Source organism: Gossypium hirsutum, chromosome A12, assembly GCF_007990345.1.
Source record: "Gossypium hirsutum isolate 1008001.06 chromosome A12, Gossypium_hirsutum_v2.1, whole genome shotgun sequence".
NCBI lineage: Eukaryota > Viridiplantae > Streptophyta > Magnoliopsida > Malvales > Malvaceae > Gossypium > Gossypium hirsutum.
The window spans coordinates 79,859,792-79,877,426 of NC_053435.1; the positions used below are offsets into that span (position 1 = coordinate 79,859,792).

At 30.6% G+C, this 17,635-nt stretch overlaps 3 protein-coding genes and 1 pseudogene across 3 annotated transcripts; 2 read left to right on the top strand and 2 right to left on the bottom strand.

Annotated features, from left to right (window-relative positions):
• Positions 1-755: 755 nt before the first annotated feature.
• On the bottom strand, positions 756-1,823 carry LOC107929221 (uncharacterized). Its single transcript, XM_016860599.2, has 3 exons — positions 1,817-1,823; positions 1,447-1,746; positions 756-1,134 (listed from the first exon to the last, which is right to left on the bottom strand). The coding sequence occupies exons 1-3, from the start codon at positions 1,821-1,823 to the stop codon at positions 1,001-1,003; spliced, it is 441 nt and encodes a 146-aa protein (XP_016716088.1). The 3' UTR covers positions 756-1,000.
• A 1,998-nt stretch (positions 1,824-3,821) lies between these two features.
• Positions 3,822-6,104, bottom strand: LOC107929220 (digalactosyldiacylglycerol synthase 2, chloroplastic-like; annotated as a pseudogene).
• Positions 6,105-6,259: 155 nt separating this feature from the next.
• LOC107929218 ((+)-neomenthol dehydrogenase) lies at positions 6,260-10,072 on the top strand. The gene is made up of 5 exons (XM_016860596.2): positions 6,260-6,371; positions 6,884-7,130; positions 7,903-7,971; positions 8,069-8,245; positions 9,530-10,072. The coding sequence occupies exons 1-5, from the start codon at positions 6,349-6,351 to the stop codon at positions 9,905-9,907; spliced, it is 894 nt and encodes a 297-aa protein (XP_016716085.1). The 5' UTR covers positions 6,260-6,348; the 3' UTR covers positions 9,908-10,072.
• A 3,744-nt stretch (positions 10,073-13,816) lies between these two features.
• On the top strand, positions 13,817-16,885 carry LOC107929190 (phosphomannomutase). Its single transcript, XM_016860555.2, has 12 exons — positions 13,817-14,005; positions 14,119-14,195; positions 14,312-14,356; positions 14,479-14,545; positions 14,637-14,713; positions 14,867-14,902; positions 15,090-15,145; positions 15,259-15,358; positions 15,591-15,686; positions 15,775-15,864; positions 16,337-16,388; positions 16,504-16,885. Exons 2-12 carry the CDS (start codon positions 14,127-14,129, stop codon positions 16,560-16,562), a joined length of 747 nt encoding a protein of 248 aa, XP_016716044.1. The 5' UTR covers positions 13,817-14,005; positions 14,119-14,126; the 3' UTR covers positions 16,563-16,885.
• The last annotated feature ends 750 nt before the right edge of the window (positions 16,886-17,635 follow it).

Genomic DNA, 17,635 nt, shown 5'->3' on the forward strand with positions numbered 1-17,635 from the left:
GTGTGGGCTCGGGTGAAATGGGCCTATTACAATAATTTTTAAAAAATTAAAAGATAGTATATAATATAATTAACTCAATCAAATTTAGCTTAAAATTGAAAGAAACAAATTACTTACCTTCATCTTATTGACTTATCATCTATTTGCCAATAAAAAAAATATAAAGTTTAAATACTTTTAACGTATTCAATTGAATCCTACTAATGGAAGTATGAGAGCTGACCTTATATTTGTTATCAATGAAGAACCAATAGTGCAGCTTAGGTGAAATTGGTTCTAAAATGAATTATCACCTACTAATGATTAAATCTTGGATATGTTTTGTTCTCGAATTTGGGAGATTTTGTAGGGTTAATTTGCAGTCTATGTTCTAATTTGAATTTTTTTTTTCTAATGATGGATGCTGTGTTTTTAAAATCTTATTTGCATTCCTTAATATTGATTCTGAATTAAATGCTTTTTAACTATTTATATAGGAAAGCTGAAAGAGGAGCATTTAATAGATGGTTGGGATGAAGGTCCCGCATGCATACTTGCAAGAAAGTATTGTGATTCATGATCCTCAGAAGTAACATTGCAGTGTGGTCAAGAATCACAAAAATGCATTTAGCACTTTCTTGGTAGATGATCACAAGAGTGCACTTGGCCATTTTGGATCTTTTTATTTCTTAATAAATATGTTTAGAAAAGATAGTTTCGTTATCTCATTTCTATATTTACTTAATACTCTGCAATTTTTTCTATCATAATCTAAATTTATTGAAAAGAAATTTTTACTTCTAAGATTCTGTTCAAGTCATTTGCTTACACCTAATGATATGTGTACGGGCCCAAATTTGCCCGGGCCCGATATAAATAAACCAAAATAATAAGTCCAAATTTAAAAAGTCCATTTACAAAAAATATCAGATTTAAAGCCCAAAACCTAAACCCATCTAAGCCCAAACCCTGATGGCCGAATTGGCCCAATGCTTAAATCAAATTTAACCAAAGCCTAACCCTAGCTTTCTCTCGAGCGCCGCACCCCACGTGCCTCCGTCAGCGCACACAACGCCCGAGGCTCGGCTTCCCTCGTCACTTTGCACCGAAAGGGAAACCTTTGCCCGTTAACCTTCCACAGCCCTGCAAAACAACCTAAAAACGAGCAAGGACAGCCAAAATACAGCAACAAAAGCAAGGGCAATAGCGAAAAATGGGGGGGATTCGGCTATATAGCCAAAGAACAGAAATGTAAAAGGGGGTTCATTTTTTTAAAAAAATTTGTATTACACATATTTTCAGAGAAATCGAAAGCAGAAAAGAAATCTAAGAGGTGTTTGTTCTTATTTTTTTTATCTTTTTATTTTTTATTTTTCCATTTGTTTTTATTTTAGTTATTTTGCAAATCTTTTTCTTTATAAAAAAGAGGTTTGAAATAAATAAAAAAGGAGGGGAACAGGAACTTACCGAATCGCGTCGCCGGAACTCCTCCCTCCATCATCGGGTTCGAACTCCAAAGGGAGAGGGAGAAGCCTCCCGATCTCGATCGCCCAGGCCTTGAAGGCTTGGCCTTCAAACGTGGCTTGATCAAGGGCTGAAAAGCCCGTTCGATGCTGCCAAAACCACCGTCCACGGTGGAGGAATGAAGGACCACCTGCGATGATGGGTTTAAAAAAAGAAACCTAGCACAGAAAAGAAATTGAGGGAAAGGGGCTGCTGTCTGCTTCTGAAAAAGAAAGAAAAATAAGGTTTTTTTTTTTAAATAGGCTTAAGTAACCCTGGAAACGACGTCGTTTTTGGGTGGGGGTCCAGGTGCCAAAACGACACCGTTTTGAACCGCCCATGCGCGACCCGACCCGCCTTCTATGGGATCCGCGTGTTTTACCTTTCAATGGGGAATTTTCGCGTAAAGTCCCTCCGCATTTGCTGCTCTTCCAAATCCAATTTCCTTTTATTCTAATTTGTGCCTCATAATTTATTTCAATATTAATTTAGTCCATGTTTAAGCACTGTGTTTTTTTAGTTTGGGGTAATTTCGTTATTAGTCCCCGTGAGTTTACGGATTATCTTCTTGATTTTATCTTTATCTCAATTGAGTCCTTTTCCTTTTAACTTCATTTTTGTAAAATTGTCTCATTATTTATTTTAGGTTATTATTCACTTTTATATTATTCATTATTTTAATTTATTTTTTATCGTTTATTTTCTATCTATTTTCGTTTGTATATTTTTAAAATACTTTATTTATATAATTTACTCATTTGTTTTATTTCTCTTTTATGTATATTCTTTATTTAAAGTTTTATATGTGTCAAGGTTATTTTAAATATTTTTATACATCGTTATTATATATATGTATTATTCATTTACATTCTTGCAGTCCTTTATTTATCATCCTTCCAATCTTTAATAATCTTTTACTAATTATTTAGTTTATTCATGCCTTTATTTTTATCTATTATTATTAATTTATTCATCTACTTGATTAATTATCATCTCTTTTATGTCTTTAAGATTAGACACCTTTTTTACTTATATATATATATATATTATTCCTACTATTATGAATTATTATTATTACTATCACATTCATTTATACATGCTTTACTATAAATCGGGCCATCAATTTTGTTTATGTTTTAGCGCCAATATTTTTACAAGCCCTTTTTTCTTATATTCATATTTGCCTATTATTTGTTAATGTTGCCATTGCTATTATTCATTCATTTTGTATGTTTCATTGTTAGAATTTGTTCCTTAAAATTGCTATTATTGTAGTGCATTAGTACTATTATAACATTCATTTACTATAGTCGCTTCATGTTATTCCATTATTATTACCCCATATATTATGTTCAAATATAGTCAGTCGTCTTTATATCATATTTCAAATCAGCTCATATTATTCTAAACTTATATTTGATAATTACTTCAAAAAAGAGAAACTCTCAAAATATGGCAATATTTCTTTCTTTTGGAAATTCGAGAAAACGTGCCCTAACTTATTGGGTTTCGATTTTTCTCGTTTAACCTAAATAACTTAATATCCTTTCAAATTTCAAAAATATGAATTCTAAATAAGATAAGACAATATTTCGTATTTTGGGAAGTTCGAGAAATCGTGCCTTAACTTATTGGGTTTCGATTTTTTTCTCGTTTAACCCAAAATGATCGAATAACCTTTCAAAATTAAAATGCATGAATTTCGAAAATCAAAAGACAAGCTTATTCTCGAGGTTTTAAAATGTCGTGTCCTAATGTACTTGATATAGTATTTTGTTACTTCGAGACAAGAAGGTCTTTAACATCCGCTTCGATTTATTCAAATATTTTTGTAAAACAAACATTCATAAAAAGGGATCATACTTCAAACTTTATTTTAAATCTTTTTAATTTTCGGCATTAAGACATTAATTAATTGATTAGGTACCATTTTTTGCGTTACGAGGGTGTTAATCCTTCCTCGTACGTAACCGACTCCCGATCCCGTTTTCTCAAAATTCGTAGACCAAAATTGTTGTTTTAGTAAAATGTTTTATTAAAATGACCAAACTTCTCGATGATCCGATCACACCTAAATAAAAAAGATTGGTGATGACTCCTAATTTTCATTTCCATTTTCAAAACCAAAGTTGATCCCCGTTTTTTTCGACAATATGCACTCCGCTTTTCAATCATTTCGAGATGCAGCCATAGCATCTACCCTCTTCCTCCCCGAGTTCCAGTGATTCTTTATCAAATTAAATAAAATTTAAATTCAGATCAATGAAGTCGGGCTTTCAAAATCGTATCAAAATGGAGAACTCTACTTTCATCTGTTAAGCAATTTTCACCCTGTTTAAAGTAAAAACCTTCAAAAAGAAATTTTACCAATAAATGATGTGCATAAATAATTCGACAATGTAATTGGACTGCATTGAATTGCAAAGAATGTTTCAATCAATTATCTTTTTTGGACCCTACTCTCCCTATAAGAGTGAACAAACCAAGTTCTTTACATTGCTCTTCATCAGGATACAAGCTCCCAGGAGCTGCACCAAATGCTCTTCTAGTTGTTTCAAATCCTAAAGCCACGTAATGGAGATATGCTGACGTTGCCTCCATGTTCTTCTGCAGGTTTAAAGATATCGATGCGAATTTCGTTGACTGATTTTTATCCAATTCTTTTGCAACGACCTGGTTGAGTTCTTAAACTCCTAAAAACCGCTCTGTTGTTGCCTCCCATGACAACTCGTACCTCTGTGCATCGGTCAATGGAGCAGGCTCTGCATTACGTGTGGCTTCAACGAAACCGTTGCCATCATCATAAGTTCGGCAATTCGAGAACTGCTAGAAGAAATCATTCGAGGGGTGATTGGCACAAATAACGATTTTTCCCATAGCCAATGCTTCGGCTGTGATTGTGCAAACAACATCTGTGATGCTAGGATTCAAGAATATTTCGTAACTGAAGGGGAAAGCCAGAAAAGAAAAAAATCAAAATTAATTGATCCCGATCCAGATATGAAGAGAGAGTGGGGGACAAAGTGAGGCTTACTCATGGAATAAAGGATCAGCATGATCACAACCAGGAACTATTTCAGCTTGTTAGCAGCTTCCTTAACTTGATCGGAGTCTTCTCCATTGCCATACAGATCAATCTCGAGACCAGCTAACTCCTTTTGGTGATCACGAATAAGTAGTTCCCCGTAGCCTTTGCTCCAAACCATCTTCCCAATGTAGTAAGCCCCTTTGGTGAAGGCTTTGTTACGGCTCTGTTGTTGCTCGAAAATTTTTTTGCCTACCTCGAGAAATTTGGGATTAACTCCATGAACATTGCAGATGATGGATCTGGGATAATCCTGAGTGGCAGCAGACAACCTAATTACCTGCAATAACAACATGATTACAATCAGATGAAATTAATTATATTATAATATAATATCAAAACTTGGAGAGGCGAGGAATTCGATTTTCTTCTCTCCTAGTGCTCCTTTCTTCTCTATCAGCAGCATCAACAGCTAGACTATGCTAGTAAAATCAGAGACACATATCATTCTAGTGGACCAACAAGGTGGCACTGATTCCTGTTAGGTCGGAACAATATATCACCCGAGGCAAAGTTGCAATCTTTGTCTTCCTTAAATAATCTAGCCTAACAAGTTAATAAAGTATCCAACAGTGCAAATTTTGTATAGTCCTATAAATATCAAGCAAAAGTCGCTTTAACTTGTTGGCAAGCACAGAAAAATCAAAGCTTATTAGGAAGCTTACCTTATGGCAATAGATGCTAACAACCTAACTATTTAAATATTTCAGAAGAAATGCTAGCAATCGTCCATTTTCCTCCCTCTTTACGTACTCCAAATAATTGGTATGAATTATTCCTATGACGAGGCGAAATTTCGTTTTCCATCTCTTCCCATGATGAAACCACGTAAGATGCTCGGGCTCCTCGAGGACAGCAGTATCTGCCTCTTCATCAGGGATGATTTCCGATATGTCTCCTACAGGAATTATGCTTTTTTTAACTACAGCAAAGTGCATCACAATTAGTACTATAAATTATCATCAGATTGTCACCATGGTAATTAAATGATGGTTCTGATGTTTAAATTATCTATGTTCATTTAACTTTAGGAATTTGTTAAAGGTGTGCGATTACCTTTCCAGGATAAAAGCATATACCGAAATCAGGTATAAATGCAATCCTCCGTTCAAGCCATTGACGAAATAAGACTCTTGCTCCCAAGGTGAACCGAACATAGCATTGTCCGACTATACTAGTTTTTGATCTTTCAAAGACAACCAAGGAATCACCAATGTGATCTTTCTGTCTCCACCTTTGGCTATATAAGATGGTAGAGATAAATTATCTATACGTTTTCATGAGGCCTGAGGGGACTTTCACAGTAATTGTTGGTTGAGTCATGGAAGATCATTTGTGTGTGCCCTTGGATGTAATTGAAAAATGTATTAAACTGCTAAAAGAGCTCATCTAGATTTTTATTTGACTAACGAAAACCCATGTGTTTGTACATTTAAAGCCCCATTGTCTTAAGAAGGATCTGAGAGTCGCTCCTAAATGTGAGTAGAGAATTAACTCTCATACAAAACGACAAGCAGCTCGATGCAGCTGCTTCCATTTTTTTATTATTATCTGCAAACAATGTCCTAAAAGAGTGCAACAAGGTGCCCAATTAACTCTCTTTCTGTAACTCTCAATGTATCCTCATCCATTAATTTATTTAGCAAATTATACATTAAAAAATTGTAAAATATTTCTTGGGTACTTATCTATAAACCATAAGAACTTGACCAAAGTTTAATCATTTTTCCATTGTTATCTTCACCCCAAAGTTTTCAGATCCATTTCCAGCTTCTGTACCAATGTCAGATCAGCCAACAAAGAGGTATATATATGTTTACGCTCAAGGTTGCTAAATTCATTTAGTTTTAAAAAGTTATAAGATAGTTACTGAATTATTTAAAAGTTTTTATTTAAATTATTGAGCTGTTAAAATCGTTACTGTATGGCTTTTCCATTTGCACCGTATGCACCAGTTAAAATCTCTCTTTTCCTTATTTTTTATATTTTTTTTATGAAATAATTTTAAATATCACGAATTTACTAAATAAAGTCTAAACGGTTTTCTTCTACGATCTCAAACATTGACCGCTAGATCTACTTTAGATTTAATGAAATTTTTTTTACATCTTGATGAGCATTGATCCATCGTACCGATCATGAAATCATCATTTAGAATTTAATACCTAGTTTTTTTTTTGTAAAAATAACTAGACTGCCCAATAATTTAAACAAAAAATTTTAACTTACTAAAAATCAATTTACCCATATATTTATATGTATTTATTTTGCAATTAAGCATAAATAAGCTAAGCTCCATTGTTGTTCCTTAAATAGGTATGCAGTGGTTACGGGTTCAAACAGGGGCATTGGATTTGAAATATGCAAGCAGTTGGCTACAAAGGGTATGACGGTGGTGTTGACGGCTAGAGACGAGACGAATGGTGTTGAAGCCGTCGGAAAATTGAAACAGTTTGGGTTCTCTGAAACTGTGGTGTTTCATCGACTGGACGTGACGGAGCCAACGAGTGTTTCGAGTTTGGCCGAATTTGTAAAGACTCAATTTGGAAGGCTTGATATCTTGGTAAAATCATTTGGCTTTTCTACCTTCTTGGATTGTCTTTTTTCTATATCTAATTATTGAGTTCCAAACATTGTTCAAACACTGATTTGTTTAACCTAAATTTGAATCCGATCCAATAAGTGACCTGAGGGACTTATATAAAACTTTTAAAAGTTTTATGAGTTTTAAGAATTTCTAAAAAAAAATTAGGGTTTTGATTAAAATTTTTAAAACTCTTGAGAAGATTAATGAAATTTTTCAAAAAAAAAAAATTGAATAGTCTAATTAAAATTAACAAAAATTGTAAAAAGCATAATGAAAATTTTCCAAAATTTTGAGAGACACAATGCCTCTAGTTTTAAGGACGTACCACCCATTATTCTATTCTATTCACTATAAAAAGTCAACAATTTGAATCAAACTCAAAAACAACTTAAATTTGAAATTATTTAAACTTAAAATGGTCTAACTTGAAAAGTCTGATTGACAAACTTGAATGACTTAAACTCGAAATAACTTGAACCTAAAATGATTCCAACAAAAAACAAACTTAAACTTGAAATGACCTCAATCCGAACTTAAAGTGAGACAAACCCCAAAATTAAGCTACTTTGAAAAAACTTTATCGGTAAACTCGAATGACCTTAAACTGAACTTAAATTTACATGAATTCGAGATGATCCAAACTTAAAAAGAGTAAAAAAATTTAAAACCCGATTAGATTCAAATCAACTTGGACAGCTGAAGTGAGAGGTCTAGGTTGTTATAATTATTTGATTGAAATTGTATGTAGGTGAATAATGCTGGAATTGGTGGAGTAACAGCAGATGAAGATGCTTTAAGAGCTGGTGTTCTTGGCAAGGTAATCTGGATTTCATGGCTTAACTTGTTATTTCATTTGGAGAAAACCAGGGATTAGGGTTGGAAATGAAATTGAATTAGTTGTGGCTTAATTTCAGCCTGCTGCTACAGTCAACTGGAGTGGAATATTGATGGAAACAAATGAGTTAAGTGAGGAATGCCTCAAAACAAACTATTATGGTGTCAAAACAGTGTGTGAAACACTCCTCCCACTTCTCCACTTATCTGATTCACCAAGAATTATAAATATTTCTTCTTCAATGGGACAATTAAAGGTAAATGAGGTCAACCCCGGTAAAAGTTTAGTTTCTCTATTAAAAAAATAAACAAGTTAACTTTTATACATTTCGAAACATGCAAATTATCAATTAAATGATAGTGGAGAATATTAATTTAAATAGTTAATTGTTAATTTGGTTCGTGAACTATAGCTAAAATATTGTTTTGATTTTTTATTTTTTTCTTAATAATAATCCTAAAAACTTAAATTATTTTTAAAAATATGGTTAGTGTCTCATTGTATTAGATAATTATCATCAAATCGAGAATTTTAAAAATGAAAATATTTCTCCGTTATTGAATGAGAGTTCAATTTTTCAAAAAATAAAAACATACCAAAAAAGAGCTCCTTTGAATGTAAGTTTTGGTTTTAATAAATCTGAGTTTGATTTTGTTTTAACATAAGTTTTAATAATTTATATTTATTTTTGAGATTTTTTTAAAAAAATTAGAATTATTGTTAAGAATTTTTAAAAAAAATTTAAAACGACGTTTTAGCTATAGTTTAGGGTCAAATTAGTAATTAACCATTTAAATTAACGTTCTACATCATCATGTAATAGATAAATTTTAATAGAGAGACTAATTTGCATATTTTAAAATGTATAAGGACTAATTTATCTATTTTTCAGTAGAGGGGCCTTAAGTTCAAGGACTTCTCTAGTACTTTTACTGTCAACCTCATCTCTTTTTTAATTAAAATATTTTTTGAGTCAGTTTTACTATTCTTAAATGGTTAATTGACCTTCCTAACAATGACATCTCCAATATTCAAACTTGAATTTTTTTTTTTACATATTAGAATATACTTATGGTGACACCATAATTATACTATAGGTTTGATTAGCTTGTTTTAATTGAGAAAACCAAACATATAGTGTTTTCATTACCTTTTCATATGGGAGAATTTGGTTATTTTGATTCAGGTTATTTTAAGTCAAATCAATTTAGATTATTTTCGGTTCAAGTCATTTGGGTCATCTTAAGTTTTAGTTATTTTGGATTACTTGTTTGAGCATTTTGAGTTTAGGTCATTTTAGGATTTAAGGTCTTTAAGTTTGAGTAATTTTTGAGGTTTAGTTTTCTTTGCTAACCTTAATTAGCTTTTTAGGTCGATTCAATTTAGTTTTTAAAATTCTTAAGTAATTTCAAGTTTAAATTATTTTAGATTTAAGTCATTTAAGTTTGTCAATTCGATTTTCAAGTTAGGCTGTTGACTTTTTATACTTAAATCAAATTTAACTATATTCAAAATTGAATTAATTGGATTGAATTTTCAGAACATATCAAATGAATGGGCAAAAGCAGTACTAGGAGATGCTGAAAACCTCACAGACGACAAAGTGGATCAAGTACTGAGAATATTTATGAATGATTTCAAGGAAGGTTCATTAGAAGCCAAAGGTTGGCCTACACTTTTGGCAACATATTCCATCTCAAAAGCAGCCATGAATGGCTATGCAAGGGTATTGGCTAAAAAACACCCAAGTTTCCAAATCAATTGTGTTTGCCCTGGCTCTGTCAAAACTGACATCAACTACAATACTGGCCTATTACCTGTTGAAGAAGGAGCTGAGAGTGCTGTGAGGTTGGTTTCGTTGCCCAATAATGGCCATTCTGGCCACTTCTTTGTTAGGATGGAACAATCAGAATTTTGATCATATAATTATTTCAAAATTCGTAGCTATCCCTATTAATAAATTTACCTCAAATATTCGAACTTAATAATTCTCTCTAAAAGAATAATGTAACTTATCACTGCACTCAACACTTAGTTGATTTGCTTATGAACATTTATGAGACTATAACTCTAATAAAAGACAATGGCAATTCATTTTTATTTCACTTTGGGGGTATAAATGAGTAATTGAGAATAAGATAAAAATGCTAAGGACCTATTAGCAAAGGTTTGAGGTTTTGGGTTCTTGAATATTCAAATTTAAGTTTTAGTTTGAATTATTATAATTTTTATTCGGGTTAATTCATTTTTTAGTCTATTTGCGCTTTATATTAATTTGATGATTTTGTAGTTGCTCAAACATGTATCTACAATTGTACTATAATTGTAGTCTACTTGTATTTGCAATGAGAATAAAATAAAAAGGTTATCGGTACTAAAATTTGAATACCATATTAAATTGATATAGTATGAACCAATTAAATCAAATCTTAAATTTTTCATCCAAAATTTATAAATCAAATAGCAGCATTGATATATTATGGACTAGACGATGACACATCACTAAAAATAAATTAAATGAATTTAGTTTTAAAATTTCATAATGATGTGTCATTATTTAATTATTATTATTATTATTTTAATAATTGGGACAAGAGAATAGGATACGACATAATACTTTTCTCACTAACTTATGTTACGTAGATATAGGATTCAGGGTTCCAACCTTTTCTATCCCTTTGAATGTGTATGTTGTAGGAAATTGCCAAATGGTCCCAACCTTATTAGATAAAGGTGAGTTCCACAATAAGTGACGGTGAGAAATTTCCTTGAAAATGAAAATAAAAATGTTCAACTTCCCAAGTCTTACTTTTATTCACCTCAATCCCATTAAAAGCTAAATTTGGTTGCTTCATTCACATTTCTTCCACAGAAAATTGGTTTTTTTTTATTGGAAATATGCTTTTACTATTTTGTTTGTTGTCTTTTAATAGTTGGAGAGTTATAAGTAATTTAAGAATTGTATAAAAAAAATAGGGTAAATTGTACAAATGGTCATTCAACTATGTCTGTGTTTTTGTTTTGGTCACCTTACTTTAAAAGTTTTCAATTTAGGTACTAACGTTTGAATTTATTCCTATTTTGGTCACACGTCGTTAAATTGATTATGGAAAGTCTTTTTCTAACTGACATAATACTACATTTAGTCTTCAATACTTACTTATTTTATCAATTTGATCCTAATTCCTAACAATTTAATAAATTTAACCCTTTACATTTACAAATTTTATCAATTTGATCCTCAAACTTCCTAATCAAAGCTTTCAGCTTTTAAAACAGAAGCATTCCACATCTATAAATTTGTAAAACCCAAAAAAGAAAAAAAAACTTCTTTCAACTAACAAGCCCTTTTTCAAAATAATTCCTCATACCAATGAGTTTATCTTGAAACTTTTTTTCTTTTTTTTTTTCATTAATTTCTTCTAAATATAATATTTTATAACCCTTTAATTGATAAAATTTTAGCTAATGAAAATGGAAAAACCTTAAAAAAAACATTTTAGATTTACTCTTGTTGTTAACAATAGAATGTTTCCTTCAAGGTACATAGGAATAGTCCTGAAGTTGGTCCTTGAAATCGGAAATTAAATCAAGAATTAAAAAAATATGGTTTTAGAAAATCCAATTGTTTAATAAATAATTATATAATAAAAATTATTAACATTTAATTTTTCATAAGAACAAGATGTGAAAGAATTAATTGAATTTCCTTTTGTAATATTGATAATTATTTTTTTAATTTTATAAACTGATTAAGAGACTATTATGTGTTCTATTAATTTTTAATTTTTTTAAAAATTTTTAAATCCATAATAAGCAATACATATCACTAGTAATTTGATTTAGTGTCAAATCATTTACTAAATTAATTAAAAACTAAAATTATGCTAGTCAAAGTGAAAGATTGTTTTTTTACGAATATTAAATTATTTATATTATATTTTTTAAATTTTATTTTTTAATTATTTTTAATGGTGTTTAGTTAATTTCTAACATTAACTTCTTAAAAATATAAACAAAAAGGGTTATGCATCAAATTGGATAATTTCAACTGTAAATAAAACTATTAATAGATGTGGAATGTCTCTGTTTTAAAAGCTTTTGTTAGGAAGTTTGAAAATCAAATTTATAGAATTTTGTAAATGTGAAAGGTTAAGTTTATTGAATTATTTAGAATTAGGATCACATCAGGGATTTAAATTGCGGTCGCGGTCGCGTTTTCGGTCGCATTGCGTTTATCGCGGTTGCGGACATAACGGATGCTATTGCGGTCATTGCAGGTATCGCGGTCGTGAATTTTACATTACTTATTGTGTATTGCGGGTATAGCGGGTTTCGGCAGTAGCGGTTTCGGACGGTGCCGCTACCGCTATATAACGGCCGCTATTTCGGTAACGGACCGCTATTTAAATCCCTGGATCACATTGATAGAATAAGTAAGTATTGAGGACTAAATGTGTTATTATACCAGTTAGAAAAGGCCTTTCCATTATCAATTTAACGGTGAGTGACCAAAACAGGAACGAATTCAAACGTTAGTTTCCAAATTAAAAAATTTTAAAGTTAGGTGACCAAACTAGAAATGTGGGCATAATTGGGTGACCATTTGTATAGTTTACCCTAAAAATAAATATCAATTCACAAATGTATTAAAATTTAGGTTAAACATGCTACTAGTTTTTATACAAGTGTAATTGTAGATTTAGTCCATGTAATTTAAGTTGGTCATTTTTAGGCTTGTATTTTTTTAATTTCTAAATTTTAGTCCTGATAAATGGTAGTTGTTAAATTCTGTTGAAAATTTAATGCGGCAAACATATCATCATATGTATAATGTCTCACAAAAAACCCAGATAATAGATTTAAAGGTTGTTTGTTATGTCAAGACTAAAATTTTAAATTTTGAAAAGTATAGAGGTGAGTAAGAATGATCCAATTAAAAGTACAATGACTAAATCTACATGTGTTATCGGTTGGGTCAAAACTAAAATTTAATCAAACATATGTAACTACTATCGTTTTAGATTAGGATCAAAATTTCAAAATTCAAAAAGTACAATAAATTAGAAAAAGCATAGGTACTAAATTTAGCAAAATTATAAAAAAAATACTAAATCCACAATTTACATAGTGTATAGGGACTAATAAAACATTTGACCTAAAATTTATATAAATCTCCTCACTCTCCGCCAATCTCTCTCCTTTGTGACTTTTATGGATAATTAATTAATTAATTTTGGACATCTTTGCTAATCAATTTATGAATAACCAATAAAAATCCAGGTTATAGATAGTCAATAAAAAATTTTCCTTCGATTTTTCTCACCCATAATTTAAAAAATTTCAATTAAATCCTCAAAGTAAAATTTTTTATATCAATTGAGTACTTCTATCAGCTTAACTATCAGTTTAGCCATTAAATACTAATTTGAATTTGACTTAAAACATATTTAGAACACTATATTAAATTATAAACACGAGTGTACCTATTATATTAATAGTTTAGATCAACATGTCATAAAGAAAATAGAAATTTATAGAGTTTTTTTTTTTCTGACATTGCATATTCAAATTGTTAACACAGTAATATATATATTTACAATTTGATCCACAACTTTTAAATATACTCCAAGCTCACATTTAATACCCATAGTGATGGTTTAAAGGAAGGACTTGATTGAATAAGATACTAATATTTTAAAATTTCGATAAGAATATTTTGAAATTTAAGACCAATTTAAAATTTACACCATAAATTAAGGACATGTTATGCAATTAATCTAAACAAATTTCTTCAAACTACCTTTGCTAATTTGCTATAATCTAACACATTCTTTAATCTCAAAGACTTGTCTTTGACAATAAGTAATCTCAAAGACCAGATCTCATCTCCCCAACACATTATTTAATTCCCCCTAAGTTCCGCCATTAAAGCTCTTCATTAAATTCATTCCCTTTGCTTATTTTCTATTACAATTACAGCCCATTTTTCTAAACTCCATCAATATTCAAAAAGGTCATAACTTTCTTATAATCCCATTTAAATTTCAATCTTTTATCTTAAAAGTTGCATCTTTTGATGTTTTGGGTTTATTTTTTTTACTAAAAGCATTGTAATTTTGATTGCAGGAACTTCAATGGCTTTAAAGAAACCTGGTTTGATTGCTTTATTTGATGTTGATGGAACACTTACAGCTCCAAGAAAGGTATATATATATGTAAATCTCTCTTTTTTATATTTGGTCCTTTAAATTTCAATTATATGCTTATTGGGTTGCTGAATTTAAGTGAAAATTGATACATTTTCATTTAAATGGCATAGGTGGCTACCCCTGAAATGCTGGAGTTCATGAAGGAACTGAGAAAGGTATATGATTTTTCTTATGATGACCCTTCAATTCCTTTGGTTTTATTTTGTTGAATCTTTAAAAAATAGAAAAAAAAAGATCCAATTTTTATTAAAGAACTTTGTTTTATTTTCAATTATAGGTTGTTACTGTTGGAGTAGTAGGTGGATCTGATCTTATTAAGATATCTGAGCAACTTGGGAAATCAGGTTTGCTTACGAAACCTTGTTGTTTTCATTGTTTCTTTTTTAGTCCCTTTGATTATTGAACTATTAGTTACAATTTTTTCTGTAAATGCAGTGATTAATGACTATGATTATGTATTTTCTGAAAATGGACTTGTTGCTCATAAAGATGGGAAACTCATTGGAACCCAGGTATTACTCACAGCATGTATTTTCTTTTTGTCCAAACACCTTGTTTTCTTGCCATATGATGTAAATTTAAGAACTAATGATAAGTATTTTTTTCCCCCTTTTGGATAAGTTGAACTTAATTTCATTAACTCGGTCTCGGTTTCCTTTTTCTAGAGTTTGAAGTCGTTTCTCGGAGAAGATAAGCTGAAGGTTAGTCTTTTTCCCCTCTTAGATATGATGGTTCTTCCATTTGATATCTAAAATGGATTACGTTAAAAGCTTGGTTTATAGTGTCGTTAGGACTCTATTGATTTTCATTATTCGCTCGTGATGATGTCTGATTACCATTAGAAATGGTGTATGCTATTTGTTTCATTGATTGCAAATGATTGTGCAGGAATTTTTAAACTTCACATTGCATTATATTGCTGACTTGGATATCCCAATAAAAAGGTGAGAAAATCGGAAGAACGGAGTTCATTTTTTAAGTCTGCTGCAACTCTATTTATTCCTCTAATCGGTCAAGTTGAATAAGATCACCTCTTTATCGTTTTTCTTCGGTTTAGGGGGACATTCATTGAATTCCGAAGTGGGATGCTTAATGTATCTCCGATTGGACGTAACTGTAGCCAAGAAGAAAGGGATGAATTTGAAAAGTACGACAAGGTATAAAATATAATAACCTTTTAGTTTTTGCTATCTAAAATATACAGAGTTAGGGCGCATCTAGCATCATTTTTGGCCTCCAAAAGCAATGGTAAACGAAGAGCTTTTGCCATCGAAAGTGTGTTTAAAACGTGCTTTTGAAACCAAATATAGAACAAACAACAATGCTAAATTAGCTTTTAGTACTTTTTAGGTGCATATACTTAAATAAATCAAACTATTCGAGTTTCAGGTTCACAATATTCGCCCGAAAATGGTGTCTGTACTTCGAGAAAAGTTTGCTCACCTTAACTTGACATTTTCAATTGGAGGGCAAATAAGCTTTGATGTAAGTAATACATATATAGTTTGTTTCAACATTTTAAGTACCATGAACGTCAAAAGGATTAGTGATTGCTTTGTTTTGATCGTTATAGGTTTTCCCCGAGGGCTGGGACAAAACATATTGCTTGAGATATCTTGAAGAGTTTCAAGAAATCCACTTCTTTGGGGACAAAACTTACAAGGTTCGTTCCATTTTTTTCACTTTGGTCTTCCACTAGTAAAAGTACCATGGAGGCCCTTGTATTGGATCACATTTTGTCCCCTCTATTTAAGAAATAAGTGGTCAAAGAGCAAACTGGTCATGTTAAAAATTTCATCCGTTTCTACTAACAAAAACTAGTCTTGTACATCAACATAAGGTACATCTGGCACATTATGTATCACGATCTAGTTATTCTGTCAACCATGCTAATTTTAAACAGAACAAATGGATGAAATTTTTAAGAAAAAGGACCAATTTACTCTTTGAACTAATGTATAGAGGCTAATTTGCCCATTTTTTTAGTAGAGGCAAAACGCAATTTGAAGCATATCCATTTTTACTGCCTTCCACCCTATATAAATCCATAAACTTACAGTCATTATCCGTTTTTAATCGGCTTTCTTTCGGCCTTTACCTTCATTCCATTTACTAATGGTCTTTTCCCTGGTCAGGGAGGTAACGATCATGAAATTTATGAATCGGAGAGAACAGTAGGACACACAGGTCAGTTGTTATCTCGAACTATTTACACAGATTCTCAATGTTCAATGGTCTCAAAATGCAGTGATTCAATTACCCTTGGCAATATAACAATATGTTTTATTTTGGTCATATGTAGTTACAAATCCTGATGATACAGTGAAGCAGTGCAAAGCTCTCTTCTTAAGCAACCCTTGAACGATACCGCTTTTCTTCTCGGTATTACCAGGTTGTATCGAGTGGTTTACAGGAAAGAATAAGTGGCAAGCCGGGTGCTGGCTCAAGTATGTAGTTTTTATATTATTCAGTAATAGTTCAAAGTGGTTAAATTTTGGGTATTTAGAACTTGCAGAAAATATGGTATCACCATGATTCTCTTTTACTATCATTCGAGGGAATCATGAATTTTGGACATTCACTTTATTAAGGTTGCAGCAATTTATATATGTATTTATATATACATTGAAGCCGGCAGGATGAACTGCTCAATAATAAATATAATCTGCGTCTTATATTATAAAGCTCCATTTGTTCATGGCAATTTTTTTTCCATTTAACTTAAATCGGAAGAGAAAGGAAAAATACCCTTGAGTTTGGCTTTTAGTTTTTTTTTTTTTTTTCACTTTGTCACTTGAAATTGACAATTAGATTCATTTTGGTCTTTGAATTTGAGGCATTATTATTTAAAAATTTATATAAATTTTCAATTGAGATGTGATAAAAACTTAAAGTATTACATTGAGTGTCATAATAATTAAACAAATAGTTAAACAGGTTAAGCTATTGATTCCTAATTCAACATGTTTGATTGATTCAACCATCAAACATTTTATACAGCTTAACAGTCTTTAATATAGACATAATAGTAATTTTAGCTCCTCACGATTATAAATTATGCTAACTTAATTTTGATTCTAAAAAATATAATTCCCTAACATTTATATGGTATAATTTGATATTTTTTTACAATTTTGGCTTTGTTTGTAATATTCAAGGTTAGATTTAAAACAATAAAAAAATGATAATTATTATATTAAAATTTTAAATTTTAAATTTTAATATATTTTCGATCAAATTTAATTGATAAATTTATTTTTTAAGTCACATAAAAAAAGCGAAATTATAAAAAGAAGAATATCAAAACATACAAGGTGTAGATGTTAAAAATTATTTTTTAGAATCAAAATTAAATTGATACAATATATAAATATTGAAGAGTAAAGTTACTATACAAATATTAAAATTATCACAAAATTTTCCATTAACCTAAT